This window comes from Macaca mulatta, chromosome 6 (genome assembly GCF_049350105.2).
Source record: "Macaca mulatta isolate MMU2019108-1 chromosome 6, T2T-MMU8v2.0, whole genome shotgun sequence".
Classification (NCBI taxonomy): Eukaryota; Metazoa; Chordata; class Mammalia; order Primates; family Cercopithecidae; genus Macaca; species Macaca mulatta.
In genome coordinates this window covers 135,387,989-135,409,072 of record NC_133411.1, presented here as the reverse complement: position 1 = coordinate 135,409,072, position 21,084 = coordinate 135,387,989, and the positions used below count along the sequence as shown (strand labels likewise).

The window sequence follows — 21,084 nt, the reverse complement described above, 5'->3', positions numbered from 1 at the left end:
TATGGTCCCAGCTACTGGGGTGGCTGAGGGAGGAGAATCGCTTGAACCTGGGAGGCGGAGGTTGCTGTGAGCTAATGTGCCATTGCACTCCAGCCTGGGTGACAGAGCGAGACTCCGACTGAAAAAAAAAAAAAAGTGAGATGCCACAAAACAGCATGCAGGAAAGACGGAGAGATAATTGGGAATTAGAGTCAGAAGAGGAAAATTTGGGGAAGAGTTAAGACTTACTCTTGGTCCTGAATGAAGCATAGATTTGGAGAGAAGACATGGGCTGGTAAGCCAGGAAGGAAGCAAAAAGTGGAGTTAATCTTTCAGCAGAGACCAAAAGAAGTAGAAGGTAGCAGTTCTAAAAGTTCTAATAATGGTGAAGGACAACAATCATTTCTCTACTCAGTTTAGATAAACTGCACTCACCCATCACACACTCTTGGTTTAACTGCTATCTTTTGAGTGCCCCAAAGCAACTTTAGTCTCTACCAAACGGTAGTTGGTGCCTCTCAGAATGATGAAGCTACAGCTACACATCTCAAAACCACCTCTCCCCTGCAGCCCCACAACCAAACCGCCCCTCCCTTTTAGTCTGTCACAGGAAACTGGTGGCCTGAGGGGTCCCCGGGATGGCGATTCTTTTCCTTGGCTTTTTCATGGCCCCCAGGAAAATGAGACACCAGGTGGGGCACACCCGAGGCTGGGCAGACACTCCAACCTGGCCAGCCTTCCCAGGTGCTTTCTAAACATATGCCTGAGAGTGGGCCACCCTGGCCTCATCACTTAGCAAAATCAGCGCTTTCAGAAAGGTGCAGATGCTCTGCTGAAGGTTGGGGCAGGAGGGAGAAAAAGATGCTGCCTGGGTATCGGGGAAAAATGCTCATTCTTTCTCAGGAGTATTATTTGTCTATAGTATCAATACATCCTTACTCTAACAAAAAACCCCAGCTCCTCCCATAATACCCTCTCCCCAAAAGACGAAAGAGAACAAAGAGAGTCAATGGAGGACTCACCGTAGGCTAATGATTTTCTTCTGGTCTGGGGAGTCGGCCTCCACAGATGGGGTAGGGGATTGGGCTGTTGGCGACCTGCAGGCTTTCTTTTTCTCCTCCACACCATTCTCAGCCTCTGAGCTGAAGAAGAAAGGAAAATGCTTCACCTTAGACATTCAGAGAGAGGTAGCTGGAAGGAAAACGATGAACTAACCTGGTTTTCTAGAGAGTGGAATGATTTTCATTCCCCACTGATAGGCTAGTTAACTTTGACAGCTAGGCCCTTTCCCAATCTCCATTCTAACCCCTTGCCTGGTGCCCCAATGGCAGTAGCTGCAGGTCATACCTGTTTCACTTGTAAATGCCAGACTGTGTGGACTTGCTGGCTCCCAGGTCTGCGTTGCCCAGCTCTGTTCTGCATAGTCTGTGCTGCCCAGCTCTGCTGCTCTGCATAGGCTGTGCTGGGGAAGTCAGATCACCTGGAGGCTGGGAGGGCCCTGCACATGTGCACACACACACGCACACACGCTCATGTGTGGCCTCCTGCAGGTGTGAGCCTTCCCTCTGGGAACCCCCACCCCTTTTGTTTGCACTTCTCTTATGTCACTTACATGTTGTTTAACCAAGCAGTTCCCTAAGCAATTTACAGTCTCTGATCTTTACAACCACCTAGACTAGGTAGGAATTACTACCCCCATTTTATAGATGAGGAATCTGAGGCTCTTGCTATCTTGCCTAAGTTCAGAGAGCTAGCATCTGTCTTACTTGAGATTCAAACTCAGTATGTCTGTCTGCAAAGCCTTTGTGTTCTCTCTCTCCATCCATCCCTCCAACCACCTACTCATCCATTTATCCCCATAACTAACTCTTCAGTGTGAGAGCTCCAGGGTGGGGTGGGAATCTTACTCATCTTTGTCCTAACCACGGGGTCTAGGATAGTGTTGAGCTACAGTCATGATCAATAGGCTTTGGAAAAACTAGGTCTGACCTTGGTAAAAGAGAAGGTGGAGGGGAGTAGAGGGGAAGGTGAGTCAAGAGGGTTTGTGCATAGAACCAACAAACAGAGGACAACCAGCATGGGGGATGCAGAAGTGGGCTCCCTCAGTCAGCCGGTGAAGATCTCTTGGGAAGCAGGAGAAACCATTTCCAATGGGAAAGTGGGAAAGGAAGGGATGTTGAAGGAAAAATACAAAATGTTTTTTATGGATCAGAACTTCTTTGGTGTGTCAGCTCAGTAAAACACAAACGATACTTCTGAGGATGTGAGGACTCCACGGAGACTGAGCGTAAAGAAAGACACGTTAAGATCGCATTGCTATGAGAGATTAGCTAATCTTCATTTTCATTTACCACCTATTTGGTATTCTCACCTGGATATGACTGTGCAGGCAGGAAATGCCACTGGATAGTTTAAGCTGCCTGGTTGCTTTGCTGACCACTTTTCACAGCATATGAAAATTGCAGCCTAGGCAAGGAGTCCTATTGTAGTGTCAGAATCAAGGCCAGTATATCTGACAAGGGTATCTAACTAATAACCCCCACAAATGGTTGATACTTTTTTTTTTTTTGAGATGGAGTTTCACTCTTGTTGCCCAGGCTGGAGTGCAGTGGCACCATCTCAACTCACTGCAACCACTGCCTCCCGGGTTCAAGTGATTCTCCTGCCTGAGTAGCTGGGATTACAGGTGCACGCCACCACGCCTGGCTAATATTTGTATTTTTAGTAGAGACGGGGTTTTGCCATGTTGGCCAGGCTGGTCTCGAACTCCTGACCTCAGGTGATCCACCCACCTTGGTCTCCCAAAGTGCTGGGATTACAGGCGTGAGCCACTGCGCCTGGCCATATGGTTGATGCTCTTAATTCTGTGGTAAGCATTTCTTTTTTCCTAGTAGATACATATCTGAGAACAGAGGCCCAACCTTCTATTTCTTCAATTCTTCTCAAAGTACTTAAAACAGTTACATACATTAAAAGGGCTTAGTCCATAACAGAATTGCATTATGTGACAAAGGTACATGGAAGGCCAAGGTCTTGAAATATTATTAGGAAAACCCTGTTTTGGTTTACATAATAATTGGACTTTATTAAACTCAACACCATGTTTAATTTGTGGACTCAAAGAATTTTAGAATAGTTAAGAGGCCTTAAAGCACATCTCTGGCTTTTTTCTCTTCCCCCAAAACACACACACATTATCTCTCTTCTTCAACAGATTCAGGCAGAAATCTATTTGAGAAGCCCTCTTTAAGTAGAGACTGGGTATAGAACTTCAATAATCCATCTCAACATTTATTCAGATATTTACTGGATTTTATGCAGGATCAGATGAAGACTTAGAGGGAGAGCCAGAGCTGTCCTGTACAGCATCTTTGTGTACAGAGAGCCACTCCACAAAAGGTGCTCCTGGCAGAGATAAGGTGCTCCTTGCTCTGGGCAGAAACAACCCAGCACCAACGTCAGAAGGCAGCAAAACTGAGGCTGGATTTCAGTCCCTCTTTGCCCCTGACCCATCTTGGTCAGGCTTTTGTGTGCAGTGCAGGTGACTAAGTGCTTAACCACATGAGGTGGTCCTGTTTTGGGACTCAGCTCAGCACTGAAAAGATTACAGTGCATGCCTCTAGATTGTCCTACTCAAACAATGTCTTTCAAGGATGGAACATACAGTTGTACTCAAAGTAGCTTTTTTCTACATACTCTCCACTTTATTTCTCCTTCAGCTTGTGTTTTGTCTTCAGCACTGGTTCTCTCCTGGAAGGTTCTAGCCAGGGGGCACATCCTCCACATTGCCTAAAAGTCTCTATGCTGCCTGCTGATTTTATAACTCACTAGGCATCGAATTAATTCATACCTTGTACTGGTACCTTTTCTCCCAAAAATCTTAGTTATCCAGCACTAGACTCAGTTCCTCAAAGGCAGGGAATGTCTGGTTTTTTTTTTTCCACGGCACTCAGCTCAGCATTTGCTCACAGTGGTCATTTATAGGTTGAATGATATGGATTAATTATGTAGTATCTCGAAGAGGAAGCGAAATTCACCTACGGGTCAATTCGATCTTAGGTTTTTGCTTACTTAAAGATGCTACAGGCTCAAGCAAGTTAATTCCTCACACAGGCAAGATTATTCCTGCAAGCGTCCCTTGCCTTGGAGGTCTCGTCAGCAGCAGACTGAAACTATGTAGAATTCAAGCAGCAGAGGCTAGCGTGTGTTTGAGTGAGCAGTGTGGGAGGGGAAATGGAATGCTTCCTCAAGGCCTTTTGGAAACTTTGAAGTCAATGAAGCTGAATCAGGCCTCTCAGCAACTGTAAAGTTACGGTCAATGAAGCTGAACAGGTTTCATTTAAATCATGAAAATAAGGAAATCAGGTTTTATTTATTTTTTAACCAGAAGACAAAGCCCTGTTACGGACTTTGACTAAAAGAGTCAACTGAAAAAACAAACCAAAAAAACCAATCCACCTATTTCAACAAATATTTACTGGACTGGTCCTGCTGTCAGGGTGCTCAGAGCTTTGTAGGTAAGACAGGTAAGTGAGCTGACAGTTGTTAAGTACCCATAGAAGGAGTAGAAGATGCTGGAGACACAGGACCAACCTTCACTTGACCTTGGCAGGTTATTTCTCCTCCCATCTCCAACCCACTTTGAGCATCAGTTATGGTCCCTGCCTGAAAGGTTTTTAGTAGAAATTTCAAAGCAGTGAGATAGTCATGCTTATAATAACGAAACCTGACTTCACCTATTAGGGGACAGCATTTTTATTTTTATTTATTTATTTTTTTGAGATGGAATTTCACTCTTGTCATCCAGGCTGGAGTGCAATGGCGTGATCTCCGCTCACTGCAACCTCCACCTCCTGGGTTCAAGTGATTCTCCTGCCTTAGCCTCCTGAGTAGCTGGGATTACAGGTGCCTGCCACCATGCCTGGCTAATTTTTGTATTTGCAGTAGAGACGGGGTTTCACCATGTTGGCCAGGCTGGTCTTGAACTCCTGGTCTCAAGTGATTTGCCCGCTTCGGCCTCCCAAAGTGCTGGGATTACAAAGCATAAGCCACCACGCCCGGCCAGGGAAAGCATTTTTATTACTGGCTAGGAAAACCTTGTTTCAATAAAACACTGCCACACACTGTTACACAATTTATAAATACAAAAACAGGTTGTACAATCCCTATCAATCATCTAATATTTGTCACTTCCCAGACCTCATTAGTTTGATGATGACTTAAATTTGGATTTCACAATTTTTCAGAATTAGAACTCTAATGTGGAGGCAACCATCATTCCTCCTGGAGATAGTATCTGTGAGTTTCAGGTAAACTCAATATGCCTTTCTCTTGTCACATCACTGGCCCTTTGCCCCTCCTGCTGGGAATGTATTGTATTCAGGCACCATCACATGCAAGTCCAAGTAAATAAGTAGCTGAGGGCAGAAGTTATGATTAAGCTGTGTCTCAGGTGAAGGAAAACAAGTGTTACACTGTGGTTCAGTCCAAGAAGGTATGTTCCCTTCTACTTACAGTGGTGAGTCCCTGTGTTTGAGTCTACTTACATGTTAATCTAAGCTAAAGGCATAAAAATATGTCACTAAGCTTCCTTATGGTAGCAGAAGTAGAGGTAGTTTTATATCTACCATTATTTTTTAAGAAGTCTCTGATCATTTTAAAGCCACAGTCTTGACCAACAAAGGTTTAGAAGAGTCTTGAAGATAGGATATGTTTCATCAGAGGGTCTTCATAGAATAAATTCCTGGAAATGGGATTGTTGTGGTCATGGGTGCGTCTCTGAAAGTAGAGTGTTGCTGAAACCCTGTAGCGAAAACCAGGTTGGCATCTGGATTCACCAAGATCTGGGGCCTCATAGGCGTTTGTTTTCAGAGGGCTGCCTGCTCAGTGGCTCCGTGGCTGGCAGACACTCTTTGGAAAGCAAAGAGCTGGGCTATAGAGATGGAAGAGGGCTGGACAGCAGCCATAGTACAAATAAAGAGAGGCCTCACAGGGACCAAAAGAAGGAAATAGAATGGAGTGTGGAAGTACAAGAGTGAGCAATGGAGACAGGATGGCTGGGAAACCCTTTAGCTTCTCCAATTTCATAAACTCGGAATCTCCCAAATTAGATTTTTATAAGTCAAGAAGAATGACCTTCCATTTACAATTCTGATACATATATTTTTGTTTGGACAACCATACATTTCATTTATCTATCTACATATTTATTTCTGAATAGGCAATATAAGCATAAGTATAAAATTTAAAAGTTACAAATAGAAAAACAAATTTCTTTTTACCCCTGTTTCATGGTGACCCAGTTTCTCTCCACAAAGGCACCTGCTCTTCCCAGCAACTTGTGTGTCCTTCCTGGGAGAGTCTGTGCACATATCAGCATGTGCATTTTTGAAGTACAAAGGATAGATAGCATGCTATTCTACGCCTTGCTTTTTTTTTTTTTTTTTTACTTATTGTACCTTGGTGCTCTTTCCCTGTCAGTACCTATAGATCTTCCTCATACTTTTTAAATGACTGCATAAAGTTCCATTGTGAGGATGAACTGTTATTTTACCAGTTCCTTATTGACGGGGCATGTAGGTGGATTCCAGTCTTTTGCAAATACTAACAACATTGCACAAATGTCCTTATATGTTTATAACGTGTGAATAATTTTCTGGAAATGGAACTGCTGCATCAAAAGGTATATGATAGAAAAAACGTTACAGCTATTGCCAAATTGCCCTCAGTAGACATTTTGTGATTCACACCCAAATATACAACAGTGTTTATGTCTTCTCACTAATAAAGTGTTAGCCTTAAAAATATACATATTTTGAAGTACCTAATAGCTGGCACACAAAATAACAATAATCATTTTAATCATGACTAGTGCTAAACTTTTTGATCTTTGCAAATGTAAAAGGCTAAAAAATATTCCACTACAGTTTTCATTTGCATTTTCTTCTTAAGAGTAAAGCTGAGTGTGTTTCCATATATCTAAGCGCTTATTAAAATTTTTCTTGTTTTGTGAATTAGTTGTTTGTATGTACATTTTGCCAATTTATCTAATGGTTTGCTGTCACTCAGGCTGGAGTGCAGTACAGTAGCACAATCTCAGCTCACTGCAACCTCTGCCTCCCAGATTCAAGTGATTTTCCTGTCTCAGCCTCCTGGGTAGCTGGGATTACAGCTCAGGGGTTTGTGATTGTGCCACCGCACTTTACCCTGGGTGACAGAGTGAGACCCTGTCTCAACAACAAAAAATGGCAGCTACTGAGGAGGCAGATAGGGGATGGGAGAGGTGGGATTGAGATCATTATACAGTTTTAATGAGTTATGGTATTTTGGTAAGCATTTAAACAATTTTAAAAGTTTTATTCATATCCTTGTAGCAAAGATGTAAGGTACAGAGTGGATAATAAAAATCAGTGGATTTACTATCTTCAAATGTTTGAACTCTTACTATGTGTAAAACCTCATAGCAGATTTTATGTTCTCAAAGGACTTAGGCTTTACTGGGAACTTAAGTTTAGTACATAAAAAAAGAACAAAACATGTCGTAAAGGATATTGTGTCATAAAGAAGGTGTCTAAGGAATTCAGAAACCTCTTCTAATTGTAAAGAGGAGACTCAGAGAAGTTGTGTGGAAGAAATAAGCATGACACCCTTGTGTGTGGGGAGGGCACCATGTCTTTTCTAGTTAAGTAGAAAAATATTATAGCTGTCAGAAATATATTTCAGTACGAGAAATGTAAATTATATTTCTATTTGTTGTATAAAACAGTAAAAATAAAACAGCCCTTTGGATTGGAGACATCAAAACTTTCATTACTGCATCACAGCCGTCGGTGCCACCTCTCTGCCCGAAGAAATGCTGTAGGTGTACAATGATTATTGTGGAAGGATTGAGATTTGAGCTGGATACATACAATTTGGACTCATAGAGATGCCATAAGGTCACGAGAAACACAAGGAAAGGCAGAAGCAAAATATGCAGACAAGGAAAAGTCACTCTCACAAGGAAATCCAGTAGTTTTTTTTTTTTTTTTTTTTCCTGAAGTACAGGCAGCAGGAAGAAGCAGAAATTAAGTGGTGAAGTTTGACTCCTAACGAGAGAAGGCTACTTTTAGACTTCATTTGACTGGTGGCAGGTATTAATTGAAGATTTTTAAACAGAAGGAATGAAATGACAAGATATTAAATGCCCACCTTTTATACATCATGGACCTGATGAGCTATGGGCTTCTGGAGGACTATATTCCTTTTTGTACAAGAACAAGGGAGGGTGGAAGCTGGAGACGAGAGAAAACAGAAAGGCAGGTAGGGAGGTGAATCTGAAGGCAAGAAGCAGACACTGCATTGGAGGGACAATCCAGAGATAACATTGGAATGATTAGGGAGAGCATGCAATGGAGAGGAACATCTGAGAACACCAAGATTATCTGGGGGATGGAGAGGATGGCATTGCCACTAACAGTTACAGAGAACCCAAGAGAAATTGTAGTTTGGTGGGAAGGATTTTGTAAATTTAGTTTTAGACATAATAGATGTTATATTGATAGCAGGTAGAAAACTGTATCTAAAAAAACCAAAAGAGCCCCAAATATGTCAACAATGAAAAGAATATCCGATTTTGCAGAGAAGGGGTTCTGCCAGTTTGGAAACTAATTGCATTGAGTCTCAAGCACACTGCTGTAGCAAAAATGAATACCTAAACACCAGCAGCAATAGCAGTGCTAGAGAAATGGTTTAGCAGAGGCCACCATCTGGCTCCAGTACCCTCTTTAATATGGTCTCAAAGAAGACCCCTCTGTTCTCATGAAAGAGGACAAGTCATTGTCCCATGAACAATCGTGTGATTCATTCCTGCCTCTGTATCTATTCCTAATTCTGTTTTCCTAAAATATTATGTCTCTTTGAAAGCCTAAGGCAACTCATTTAACTCCAAAAAGCAATTAATTGTTAAGATTCTGATTCTGGAGAGACAGAAACCCAATTCAAACTAGCTTATGTTTTTTTAAAAAAGTAACCAAACAGCCCCCAAGGGTTTTTGTCACTGCTTTAAGATGAAGTCAACAGTAGAGAGTGGGTGCAGCTGCAGTGATTTCCCTTCCACCCTTGGAATGCACAGCAATGATCTCTAGGATCTTCCTCTCCAAGACTTCTGGGACATCAATGTGCAATTCATCCTCCTGAGACACCGCCTCCATTATGTCATGCTCCAGAGTCAACAATGGCTTTCTATTGAGCACCAGATCGAGGTATCTGGACACAAGCCAAGACCCTCCAGTTTTGCAATCTCCCTCTGCTTTTCAAAAGGAATTCTCTGTTCCAGCCATGTTGGTCTTCTTACCTTGGCTGTACTTATATCATGTTCTGTCCTTCCTCTATGCATTGATTCTCAGTCCTCTGCTCCCTCCTCTCTACACACAGGAACCAATCATACCAGACTCTGAACAAATCCAATTACATCCCCACTTTGATACTGACCTCCATCTCTTTATTATCAATAATATAAGAAATTCTGCAATTAATACTTATTGCCTAGACATCTATTTGCAATACAGGAAAACAATTAGCATTTTAAAAAGGGCTTGGGCTTAAATTTTATCTCAAAACCTATCTCATGAACTCCTTCCCAAGTGTGGTTGACAAGTTTTGGAAGAGCGGGTGGGAGCAAGAGAAAAAAGTCAGTCTTTTCATTTTCCCCACTGCTGAATTGGCATTGTGTGCAAACTTATTTTTTTCAAACTGATTATTAGTTAGATGAGCAATAATTTGAAACCATATGGAAACTTGAAAAGACTGTCTTCATCAAACTGACTTCACAGCAGTAGCATTTTGAGGCCAAGCACAGTTGGAAAATAACAAAGTAAATTATAAAATGCAGCAAGGAGGTAGCAAGGGACTTTCCTAGTTTCCAGCCAAGGAAGATTGATGCTGCTGATAGTGAATTCTCTTTTGCTATTTACAGCCTGAGTACATGAATGCTATTTTGCATTGCATAATACTACCGAACTTTCTAAAAACATATACTGAATATATCTCCTCCAAACTAGACTATAACCTTTTTAGGGGCAGAGACTTTAAGCATTTTTTTTTGAATTTCTGTCTTCATTCCTTTTTTTTTTTTTTTTTTTTAAGATGGAGTCTTACTCTGTTGCCCAGGCTAGAGTGCAGTAGTGTGATCTTGGCTCACTGCAACCTCCACCTCCTGGATTCAAACAATTCTCCTGTCTCAGCCTCCTCAATAGCTGGGATTACAGGCGTGTGCCACAATGCCCAGTTAATTTTTGTATTTTTAATAGAGACAGAATTTCACCATGTTGGCCAGGCTGGTCTCAAACTCCTGACCTCAGGTGATCCGCCCACCTTGGCCTCATATCTTCATTCCTTTTTGAAGCTCTTCTCCAGTAGCAGTTGGATGTCACAATGAACCACTTTAATATACCTAAGATATATTAGAGGACATCTATTTGATTAAGGTTTTTGTCCTGAAGACTGTGTTTAGGAAAGAATTAGTTTTAAATTAGTTTTAAAGTCCAGAAAAACATATTTAGGGAAAATGAAAATTTTCATTACTCAGCGAGGTCTATCATAAAGGAGACCAATTTGGAACCTCACTTTAAAGGAACAGAAGATCAAAGAGAACAAAACTATGAGGATGAGAACTTCAAGCAAGAGTCATAAAAGGTTCTATTACTAGTATACAAAGGAGGAGAAAGGAAAGAACTGACTTATATATCAGGAATGCCAAGGAGAAGTGGTATCTGTAGCACGAGAACTGCCAGGAGAGTAGAATGATAAGGAATAGAGTGGCTGAGGGGCTAGACTTACTGATGGACGGATAATGGTGCTTCTGAATTTAGGATGGAATAACAGGCCCTGCCATGGTTTCCTGAGATGTGACAGTTTATGAAGCTGATACTTGTGAGAAAATTATTGTCTATCTTTTGATAGACGGGTATTGCAAGAGAGTAATGTCAGGGAAACCGGGTGCTATGGTCTGAATGTTTGTGTCCACCAAATATTGATATGTTGAAATTCTAACCCCTAAGGTGAAGGCATTAGGATGTGGGGCTTTTGGGAGGTGATTAGATTATGAGGGTAGAGCCCTCATGAATGGGATTAATGCCCTTGTAAGGAGCTCATTAGTCCCTTCCACCACATGAGGATCCAACAAAATATAGTCATCCCTGAAACAGCAAATATGTCCTCACCAGATACTGAATTTGCTGATGACTTCATCTTGAACTTCCAGCCTCCAAAACCATGAGAAATAAATTTCTGTTGTTTACAAGAATGTCAATCCATTTGCATTGCTATAGAGGAATACCTAAGACTGGGTAATTTATAAAGAAAAGAGGTTTAATTGGTTCACAGTTCTGCAGGCTATCTAGGAAGCATAGTGCCGGCATCTCCTTCTGGTCAGGACCTCAGGGAGCTTACAATCGTGGTGGAAGGCGAAGGCACGTCCCATGGTGAGAGTGGGAGCAACAGAGAGAAGGGGAAGTCCAAGACTCTTTCAAAAAAACTAGATCTTATATGAACTGAGTGAGAACTCACTCATCACCAAGGGGATGGTGTGAACCCATTTGTGAGGGAACCACTGCCGTGATCCAATCATCTTCCACCAGGTCCCACCTCTGACACTGGGAATCACATTGGAACATGAGATTTGGAGGGGACAAACATCCAAACCATATCGTTCTGCCCCTGGCCCCTCACATCTCATCCTCACATTGCAAAATACAATCGTACTTTCCCCAAAGTCCCCAAAAGTCTTAACTTGTTCCAGCATCAAGTCTAAAGTCCTAAGTCTCATATGAGACTCATCTCCTACCACTGATGAGCCTGTAAAATAAAAAAAGTTATGTACTTCCAAGATACAATGGTGATACAGGCACTGGATAAACATTCCCATTCCAGAAAGGAGAAGTCAGCCAAAAGAAAGGGGAAGTAGGCCCTACACAAGTCTGAAACCCAGCAAGGCAGTCATTAAGTCTTAAAGCTCCAAAACGATCTCTTTTGAGATTGCTTACACTATGCTTCCTGTATAGCCTGCAGAACTATGAACCAATTAAAGCTCTTTTCTTTATAAATTACCCAGTGTCAGGTACTCTTTCATAGCAATGCAAATGGACTAACATACTTGTAAACAACAGAAATTTCTTTCTCATGGTTTTGGAGGCTGGAAGTTCAAGACCAAGTCACGGAGCTCACTGGTACAAGGAGTGAGCTCCCAAGGCCTTGGGCAGTTCTGTCTCTGCAGCTTTGCAGGGTGCAGCCTCTCTGGCTGCTCTCACAGGTTGGAGTTGAGCGCCTGTGGGTTTACCAGATATAGGGTGCAAGCTGCCAGAAGCTCTACCATTCCGGGGTCTGGAGGACAGTGGCTCCCTTCCTACAGTTCCACTAGGCAGTGCCCCAGTGGGCACTCTGTGTGGGGGCACAACCCCACATTTCCCCTCAGCACTGCCCTTGTAGAGTTTTTGTGTTGGCTACGCTGCATAATAGGCTTCTGCCTGGGCATGTAGGCCTTCTGATATATCCTCTGAAATCTAGGTGGAAGTCGTCAAGCCTTCTTCACTCTTGCATTCTGTGTGCCTGCAGGATTAGCACCACATGGAAGCCGTGAAGGCTTATAGCTTGCACCCTATGGAGTGGTAGCCAGAGCTGTACCTGGGTCCCTTTGAGCTGAGGCTAGAGACAGACTGGCCGGGACACAGGGAGCAACATTTTTTTTTTTTTTTTTGCAGCAGGCTGAATGGACTGACACTAGTTTTAGAGGTTCTCTTCTAGGACACAGAATGAATGAGGACCAGGTGATAGGTGAGAAAGGAAATGGGATGAGTCAGAAATGATAACCCAGAGAGGCATTGCTAGTCAACTTCACAGCAGAATGTTTCATTATGTTAATACAAATTCCCCTTGAATTACACTTCAAATCTCTTGTCTGACCTTACAAAAATTATATTTATGCTAATATGCTAATAAATTTTATCCAGAGAGAGAGAGAGAGAGAGAATATATTATGCTAGAAATACATGTATGTGGTCAGAAGAGAATTTTTTACCTATTAATAGTGCAATAACATTTTAGGTTAAAACAGACAAAAACCAGGGCCATTAGAAGCCGACTTAGAAGAGAGAAATGTTTGCTTTTGTTTTGAGACACTCCTCTCCACCCCCGTGGAGATGAGCTGTGCTCCTCTGGCCCTCAGCTAAGCCCCTGAAAGAAGAGCTGCCTCTTGCCACCCTGGCATTTGTGATGACTATAGCTCTTTCTTTCCTCTTATACCCTTCATTTCCTGTAACTCTGTCTTCTGTTTCATGTAGGAGGAAAAAAAAAAGGTATCAAAAGCCAGAGAGAGCTTAAAAGACCAAGTACATGGGCGTTGTAGCAGAGTTAAAAGTTACTACGGGGGTCCAAAATAGTTCCAGAACCTGTGCCTTTGTTTCTCCCTCACTCAAACTCCGCATTGCTACTTCCTCAGTCTCCTGTGTTCTGATCTTACAGTGCAGAGCCGCACACATATGAGGACAGACTAGGGTGTTCACAGGATGTGACGTACAGGACTTTCCCAGAGGCCAGGTTCAGGTCTCAGGCCATATCCCACCAAGTGAATCAACACGGGCGTCAGCAGCACATGTGAAAATTCTCTTTGCTTAAATGCCAAGTATTATGAAAGCGAAGGATTCTTTTTCTAATAAAAAATTAATGGGACTCAACTTCTAGAGAAGAAAGACATTGTCACTTTAAAAAGGTGGAATATATCTATATATTGGTGAAAGCAGTTTTATGTAAAAGGCTTTGGTTTAACCCAAACACCCTCAAATGAGACACACGTAAGGAAAAAGAAGTTCACGATATCCCATGGCAAAAAATAAAAGAGAGTGTAGTTTTAGTTATTTCAGATTGCAAGGTTTCAAAGGTGTTAACCTACCAAGAATGCAAATGTCTCATATCTGTATTTGGCTTTCCCTAGAATGTATCCATGTGGTTTGTCATGTTAGTGTCAACAATATAGAATTATTCCATATTGTTATGTAAAAATATATTATACATGATTTTAATTATTACAAGTATCAACATAGGAAATAATTGTGGAACTAGTGATAACTCTTCACTGCTGTTAAAATGTTTACCCCAATATCTTAAATATAGCTAATTTTATGGGATAGAATAATTAGATTGAATCTAATTTGTACATGACAGTTAGTACCTCTTTCAAGGAAATAAGCAGTGGATCTAAAAGATTTTAATTTTATATTTGACATCTTTATTTACTGTCCTTAATTTCTCCCACCATAAATATGCATTTTCTCTATCTGCACTTTAAACGTGTTGCTTTGGAAAACACATCTCTGACTCTTCCCTCTTCCTTGCCACTCCTTTCTACTGGATTTCCTGAATGACTTTATATTTACATGGTGCTTTGCCATTCAAGGAGCATTCATACCCATGACAGCACGATACCACACTAACCCTCACGCGGGCATGTAAGCAGGCATATTAGACAGATGTTTGAGGCAGGCATGTAAGATAGGTGTTATCCACATTTCACAAATAGGGAAACAAAAATGAGTTCATTGAGGGCCCACACAACTCCAGTCTTGGTGACTGAAGCCTCTATTACTCGCATACTATGACCAGCCTTCTCTTTCCAAGCCCGGCCAGACACCAAGACCTGTAGATTTACCTTCTTAATATTTTCCAGTTAAGTCCCCTCTTTTTCTTTCCCTCATTTAGTTGACTTAGCTAGGGTCCTCAATGCCTCCTGCCTGGACCACTATACCTCCCTACCTCATTTGAGTTATATGTGACCTCTCCTCCTTCCATCTGTATGGAAGATCACTTTGCTCTGTGATCTTTGCAAAGCCCAAATATGATCACATCATTCCTTCTCCTCCTTTAAAACCCCTTTGGCTCTCTGTTGCCTACAGGATAAAGCTGAAGATGAGTACAGCAAACAGGTCCTCTGCAATGTGAAGCCTCCCTTTCTGGCTTTGAACCTCTTGTCATGCTGCCCCCAAGCACCCTCCTCTTGAGCTGCCGTGCCTTCTCTGTGGTCCCTTGCATGCACTGCTTATCTTTCAAGATATAGCTCTTGCTGGGGTTACCTCATACCTGGCGACTTCCCCAACCCCCTCTGGGTCCTAAGGACTGACCTCTTCTTCTTTGTGCTCCTTTCCAGTACCCTGTGACTGTCATGGAAACTGTATCACTTTAGTATATGGTTTGTTTAAAAATTACAAATGGGGTCAGGTGCTGTGGCTCACACCTGTAATCCCAGCACTTTGGAAGGCTGAGGCGGGTGGGTTACTTGAGGTTAGGAGTTTGAGACCAGCCTGGTCAGTGAAACCCTCTCTCTACTAAAAATACAAACATTAGCTGGGTGTGGTGGTGCATGCCTGTAATCCCAACTACTCAAGAGGCTGAGGCCAAAGAATTGCTTGAACCTGGGAGGCGGAGGTTGCAGTAAGTCAAGATCATGCCACACTGTATTCCAACCTGGGCAACAGAGTGAGACTCTGTCTCAAAAAAAAAAAAAAAAAAAAATTATAAATGGGCTACTGTTTACTTGTCTTTGCCCTGCTTTGACCATATGCCTCTGGAGGGCAGGATCCTGGTCTTGTCACATCTCTGTATCCCCACAAAGGGGTTCAATTCGTTTACTTTAAGGACTTCATGTTCCTTAAACCAGCTCCAAAGGCCAGGCTTTCTGATTTCTAGCCCAGAGCCAATTTTGGCTACACCAGACAGTATAGATAGCAATAGGAATGGATGTACTTCACTTGGAATTCCTGGGTTTGGGAAAACTGGCATGGGAAAGGCCAGGAGTTTTCTGCTGGGGTTTGGATCCTGTTCTGGAACAACCCCCCATAGTTCAGTAGACTAAACTACTGAGGATGCTTTTGGTGAGGCAACAGCCTGCCCTTCCAATACCTTCAGACAAACATTAGACAGATGGATCCTGTGAAGGTTATGGCTAAAGAAGGAACATTTCCATCGAGGGAGCTTTATCATTTCTTCCCACAAAACTAGGTGAAAGGTAGTGGAGTCTGCCTGGTTACTGAGGCCAAATGATCTCATAATTACTGCTGGGAGGGGCCACCATGCCTGAGTTTGCTTTACTTTGCTAGAGTTGAAAGGGCAATGCTTAGATATTAGATTCCAAGAAATGGAAAGAAAACAGGATTGCTTTCCTTCGTTTTATGCCTTCTTGGAAATGGAGAAGGTTCCAGGAGAATAATCTGTACTCCATGGTCTGTGGCTTCCTAAGAGTAGCTCACGTCCCAGTTTCTGGGAGTGGCATCTTCATAAGGATGTTTATCATATTTCAGTGTCTTAGTAAGGGCCCTGGTTTCCTCGCCTCCACACCAGATCCTCCTCTCACAGCCTGCGTCACAGAGCTGCTCTCTGTCACACCTTAGTCAAATTGAGAACACACAGAGTTTTTTGTTGTTGTTGTTGTTAAATTTTTAAAAGCTTGGGGAATGTATGCATTTTCTACATGACCAATGAAGCTAGGCATTGTTGATAAGAGAAGCAGTGAATGTTTTAAAATCAGTCATGGTTATTGCTGGATTTTATTAGAAACACTCAGACTGGTCTAGTTTTGGGGGGTTAATATGAAATTTACAGCACAGCTGAGTGAATAAGGGTACCCACTTATTTTCATAAATGATTTTTAAAGTTTTAAACCACTTACTATGAACATTTTATAACACATAAAACATGTACAAAGTAGACAGAATAGTATAAACAAGGCGATCTTGTTTCATCTTTATACCTGTAGCCCACCACTCCTACCTCCTACTGGTTTTGAGACAAATCCCAGACCGTATTATCTTTTCATCTGTAATTATTGCAGTGTATAACTCTAGAAGATAAAGATACTTTGAAAAAATAAACACAATACCAACATCAAACCTTAAGACAAAATTGTAATTGATTTTTTAAAAATGAGTGAAATATGGCTGTTTTTCAGGGAAACTATTAGCACGACATAGTAGTATTTAGGATTAGAGTGGACTAAAGCATCTCTAGGCACACTGTTGGGTATCTGGTTACCCAGTGGGGGACTTGGGAGAGTTCCTGTTCTCACACTAGCCCACATGGCTCTTGCTAGCACAGCACTAGGAGCTACCTACTTTGACATCACCAGGTACCAGCATCCCTTTTTTCTTGCCCTTCCTGCTCTGGCTGTCCTGAAGAGAGGAAAAAATGGAAATGCCATTCCCCAGTCTCAGCACCCAAGTCGGATTCAGCTTGAAGCTGAAGAAGAGAGATTTCCAATGACACGAATCAGCATGAAAGGAATTATGGCTGTGAACAGAATGTATCGAAGTGGGTATGTGTCCATGACTCTAGGTGGGATGATGGAGCCACTCTGCATCCTGTCTGTGCCTCAGGCTGCAGCTGCTCCTCTTTAATCTGCCCTCCCACCCCCTCCTCACCCCCCCAACCCCCCCACCACATACCCAAGAGACAGTGAGAGAAACGTGAGCAGCAGCAGACACAGGGGGTGATGTGACAGCCAGGCTGCCCACTTCCTCTGGCCCATCAATACTTTGTGTCAGCAAGTCCTCAGGCTGTGCTGGCCCTCAGGATTATCTGGGTTTTTCATATGAAAAAAAGCTCAACATCACTGATCATTAGAGAAATACAAATCAAAACCACAACGAGATACCATCTCACACCAGTCAGAATGGCGATTATTAAAAAGTGGAGAAAAAACAGATGCTGGCAAGGCTGCAGAGAAAAAAGAATGCTTTTACACTGCTGGTGGGAGTGTAAATTAGTCCAATCATTGTGGAAGACAGTATGGCGATTCCTCAAAGACTTAGAAGCAGAAACACCATTTGATCCAGTAACCCCATTACTGAGTATGTACCCAAAGGAATAGAAATCATTCTATTATAAAGATACAGGCACAAGTATGTTCACTGCAGCGCTATTTACAATAGCAAAGTCATGGAATCAACCCAAATGCCCATCAATGATAGACTGGATAAAGAAAATGTGGTACATTATACACCATGGAATACTATGCAGCCACAAAAAAGACTGAGATCATGTCCTTTGCACGGACATGGATGGAGCTGGAAGCCACAATTCTCAGCCAACTAATGCAGGAAAAGAAAATTAAACACTCCATGTTCTCACTTATAAGTGGGGGCTGAAAGATGAGAACACATGGACACAGGGAGAAGAACATCACACACTAAGCCCTGTCAGGAGAGGTGGGAGGGAGAGCACCAGGAAGAATAGCTAATGGATGCTGGGCTTAATACCTAGGCGATGGGTTGATCGGTGCAGCAAGCCACTATGGCACCGGTCTACCTATGTAACAAACCTGCACATCCTGCACATGTACCCTTGAACTAAAAATAAAAGTTGAAGAAGGAGAAGAAAAAAAGATTGTCCGGGTTTTCATGTGAATATGCTCATTTATCTTGGATAATTTACAAGGTCTGTAACAATTCTGTACAGATCTAAAAGATGAACAGTATGTTTGAAACAAAAAATGGAATTCTAGGTGCAAAAATCAGCTCTCTCAAAAGTATTAGATTCTCTGAATTGATCAATCATAAACATATACTTCAAAGGGCACCTGTCCCCTTATCCTTACAAAAGGTTCTTGCCAACTCTTAGAACAAAAAATCTACAGAATTTGGTTCATAAAAAAACGGCTTTTACAAAACAATAATTCGTACCATCTCCTTGAATGGCTTCAGATACCAAATAGGCAAGTTACCTTAGAGAGGGCAGTGAAGAAATGTCTTTTCTAAGCTAGAAGGCCAGCTTGTTCTTAAGGCAGACAGACATCTGCACAGAATAGTGGGGGATAATGGGAAGGGCTCCTGTCCTTAAATTCCATAAATTCCCTTACCACCACCCTGGCCCCCTACCCCAGTGTGCTCCACCTATTTTTCTCTTGGAATAATCTTCTTTGGAAAAGGTAGGCCAGGATTGGTGGTGGTGGAGTGCTGGAAGTCCTCTTTTTTTTTTTTTTTTTTTGAGATGGAGTTTTGCTCTTTTTGCCCAGGCTAGAGTGCGATGGTGCAATCTTGGCTCACTGCAACCTCTGCCTCCTGGGTTCAAGGGATTCTCCTGCCTCAGCCTCCCTAGTAGCTGGGATTACAGGTGCCCGCCACCATGCCCAGCTAATTTTTTGTATTTTTAGTAGAGACGGCATTTCACTATGTTGGCCAGGCTGGTCTTGAACTCCTGACCTCAGGCGATCCACCTGCCTCAGCCTCCCAAAGTGTTGGGATTACAGGCATGAGCTACAGCGCCTGGCTGGCCTCTCTATCTTTTACAGCTCACTGTTTCCTGTTATGGATATAACAACATGCACGCATGAAATCACTGATGGAGTCTTTCCATCACAGCTGAGAGAGAGCCAGTTTTACTGAGAAAAGACAGAAAACTATTGTGCAGGAAAGTTCAATGTCAGCATCTCTGTGGGGAGAGCAGACGGCGACTGGGCAAAGATGTCTTTGAAGACACAAGGGAAGGGAGATAGTGAAAGAGGATGTGAGAGGACTCTGAAGCCTCAGGGTTTTGCCTGCAGGGGCCCTGTTTTATTTTAGCTAATTAATAGGACCCTGGCTGTGCAGAGAAACACACAGACTGAAACAACACTTACTAAAACTAGGAGTGAGAATATAAATAAAGCTGACGAATTTTCCTCTCTTCCATTAAAAGTCATTTCAGGTACGCCTGAGCCATACAGTTTCTGAAAGATCAGTCTGTGAACTCCATCAACGAGAGGTTCTCAAACTGTGGCCTAAGAACTTTCTATGTCAGAACCATTTAGGTACGGGCCTTGTAAAAACGCACTTCTTAGGTCTACTTCAGACCTTTTAAAAACTTAAGTCTTATACCCACCAAAATCTTGGAACTACTGAGCTGAGTGTCAACCAAGCCAAGATTACTGGGCTAAGTGGGAAACGAGTCAATTACTATTGTTACTTTCATCCAGCAATCTTCTAAGGAGGGCTGGGAGAGACTGGTAAGTTTTTCAGTACTACTGGAAAAACAATCCCCATTAACCATCAATCTGTAATGCTACTTCAGGAAAGAAGTTTCCAAATACTTAGTAATTTTGGATTTTGGATGATTAGTTAGATATATTATCCAAAATCAAAATATGAGCCACATCTGAGTTTTCTTTGGGAAATACAATTACTGGTGTTTTTTAATCTTATTTTTTGCTATGATCTGTGTTTGTCAAGGTTTCTACAATGAGCTTTGTAGAATCATAGATTTTGATTAAAAAAAAAATCTTTAAAGAAGGGAAGTAATAGAGACCATATTTAATTTTGAGACACCAGTTGTACATGGTATCTTAAACTAGACCAGATTTCAAGGAAATATTTAGAGAGGGATTTTAAGCAGGAGGCTCACAGAAAAATCTAGAAGTTTTAGAATGCATACATGTCAATACACATTAGAAAAAGCATTTTAGGCTGGGTGCAGAGGCTCATGCCTGTAATCCCAGCACTTTGGGAGGCCAAGGCGGGTGGATCATTTGCGGTCAGGAGTTTGAGACCAGCCTGGCCAACATGGTGAAACCCCAGCTCTACTAAAAATACAAAAATTAGCTGGGCATGGTGGTGGGCGCCAGAAATCCCAGCTACTAGGGAGGCTCAGGCAGGAGAATTGCTTGAACCCGAGAGGCGGAGGTTGCAGTGAGCCGAGATCACACCATTATACTCCAGCCTGGGTGGCAGAGCGAGACTCCATCTCAAAAAAAAAAAAAAAAAAAAAAAAAAAGCATTTTAGGATTTTAGGGAGGGGTTTGAATGAGTTTGCTTCAAAATCATGACTGATGTAAATATTCAGGTGAAGAACGTGAAGATGAGATTAGGAGTTAGTGGGTTAATGTGCTGAATTCAAATCCTATCTGTTTTTACTTTTGTTGTGTCTGGTATTCAGTGGGATAGTTAGCCCTCTTGTTGAAGTTATCTTCATAGGCATATTAGGAATAATAATTCCTTCTTAGGATGTTGTGAGACTTTAGTAACATTCATAGATTTTTTACATAAAAAGGTATGCACAAATACACTAAAACAAGGCTTAAAAATTTATTTTAGCCAGAAAAAAAGTGTTTTG

At 42.1% G+C, this 21,084-nt stretch overlaps 1 protein-coding gene across 9 annotated transcripts in view; it reads right to left on the bottom strand.

The window, feature by feature from the left end:
• The window catches only part of GRAMD2B (GRAM domain containing 2B), a 117,437-nt gene that overhangs the window by 28,115 nt on the left and 68,238 nt on the right, over window positions 1-21,084 (bottom strand). For 4 of the 9 annotated variants that reach the window (XM_015140671.3, XM_028849172.2, NM_001265990.1 and 1 more), the window contains 1 exon segment: window positions 1,002-1,121. In XM_015140671.3, coding sequence (XP_014996157.1) covers window positions 1,002-1,121 — 120 coding nt within the window. 9 annotated transcript variants of the gene reach the window in all.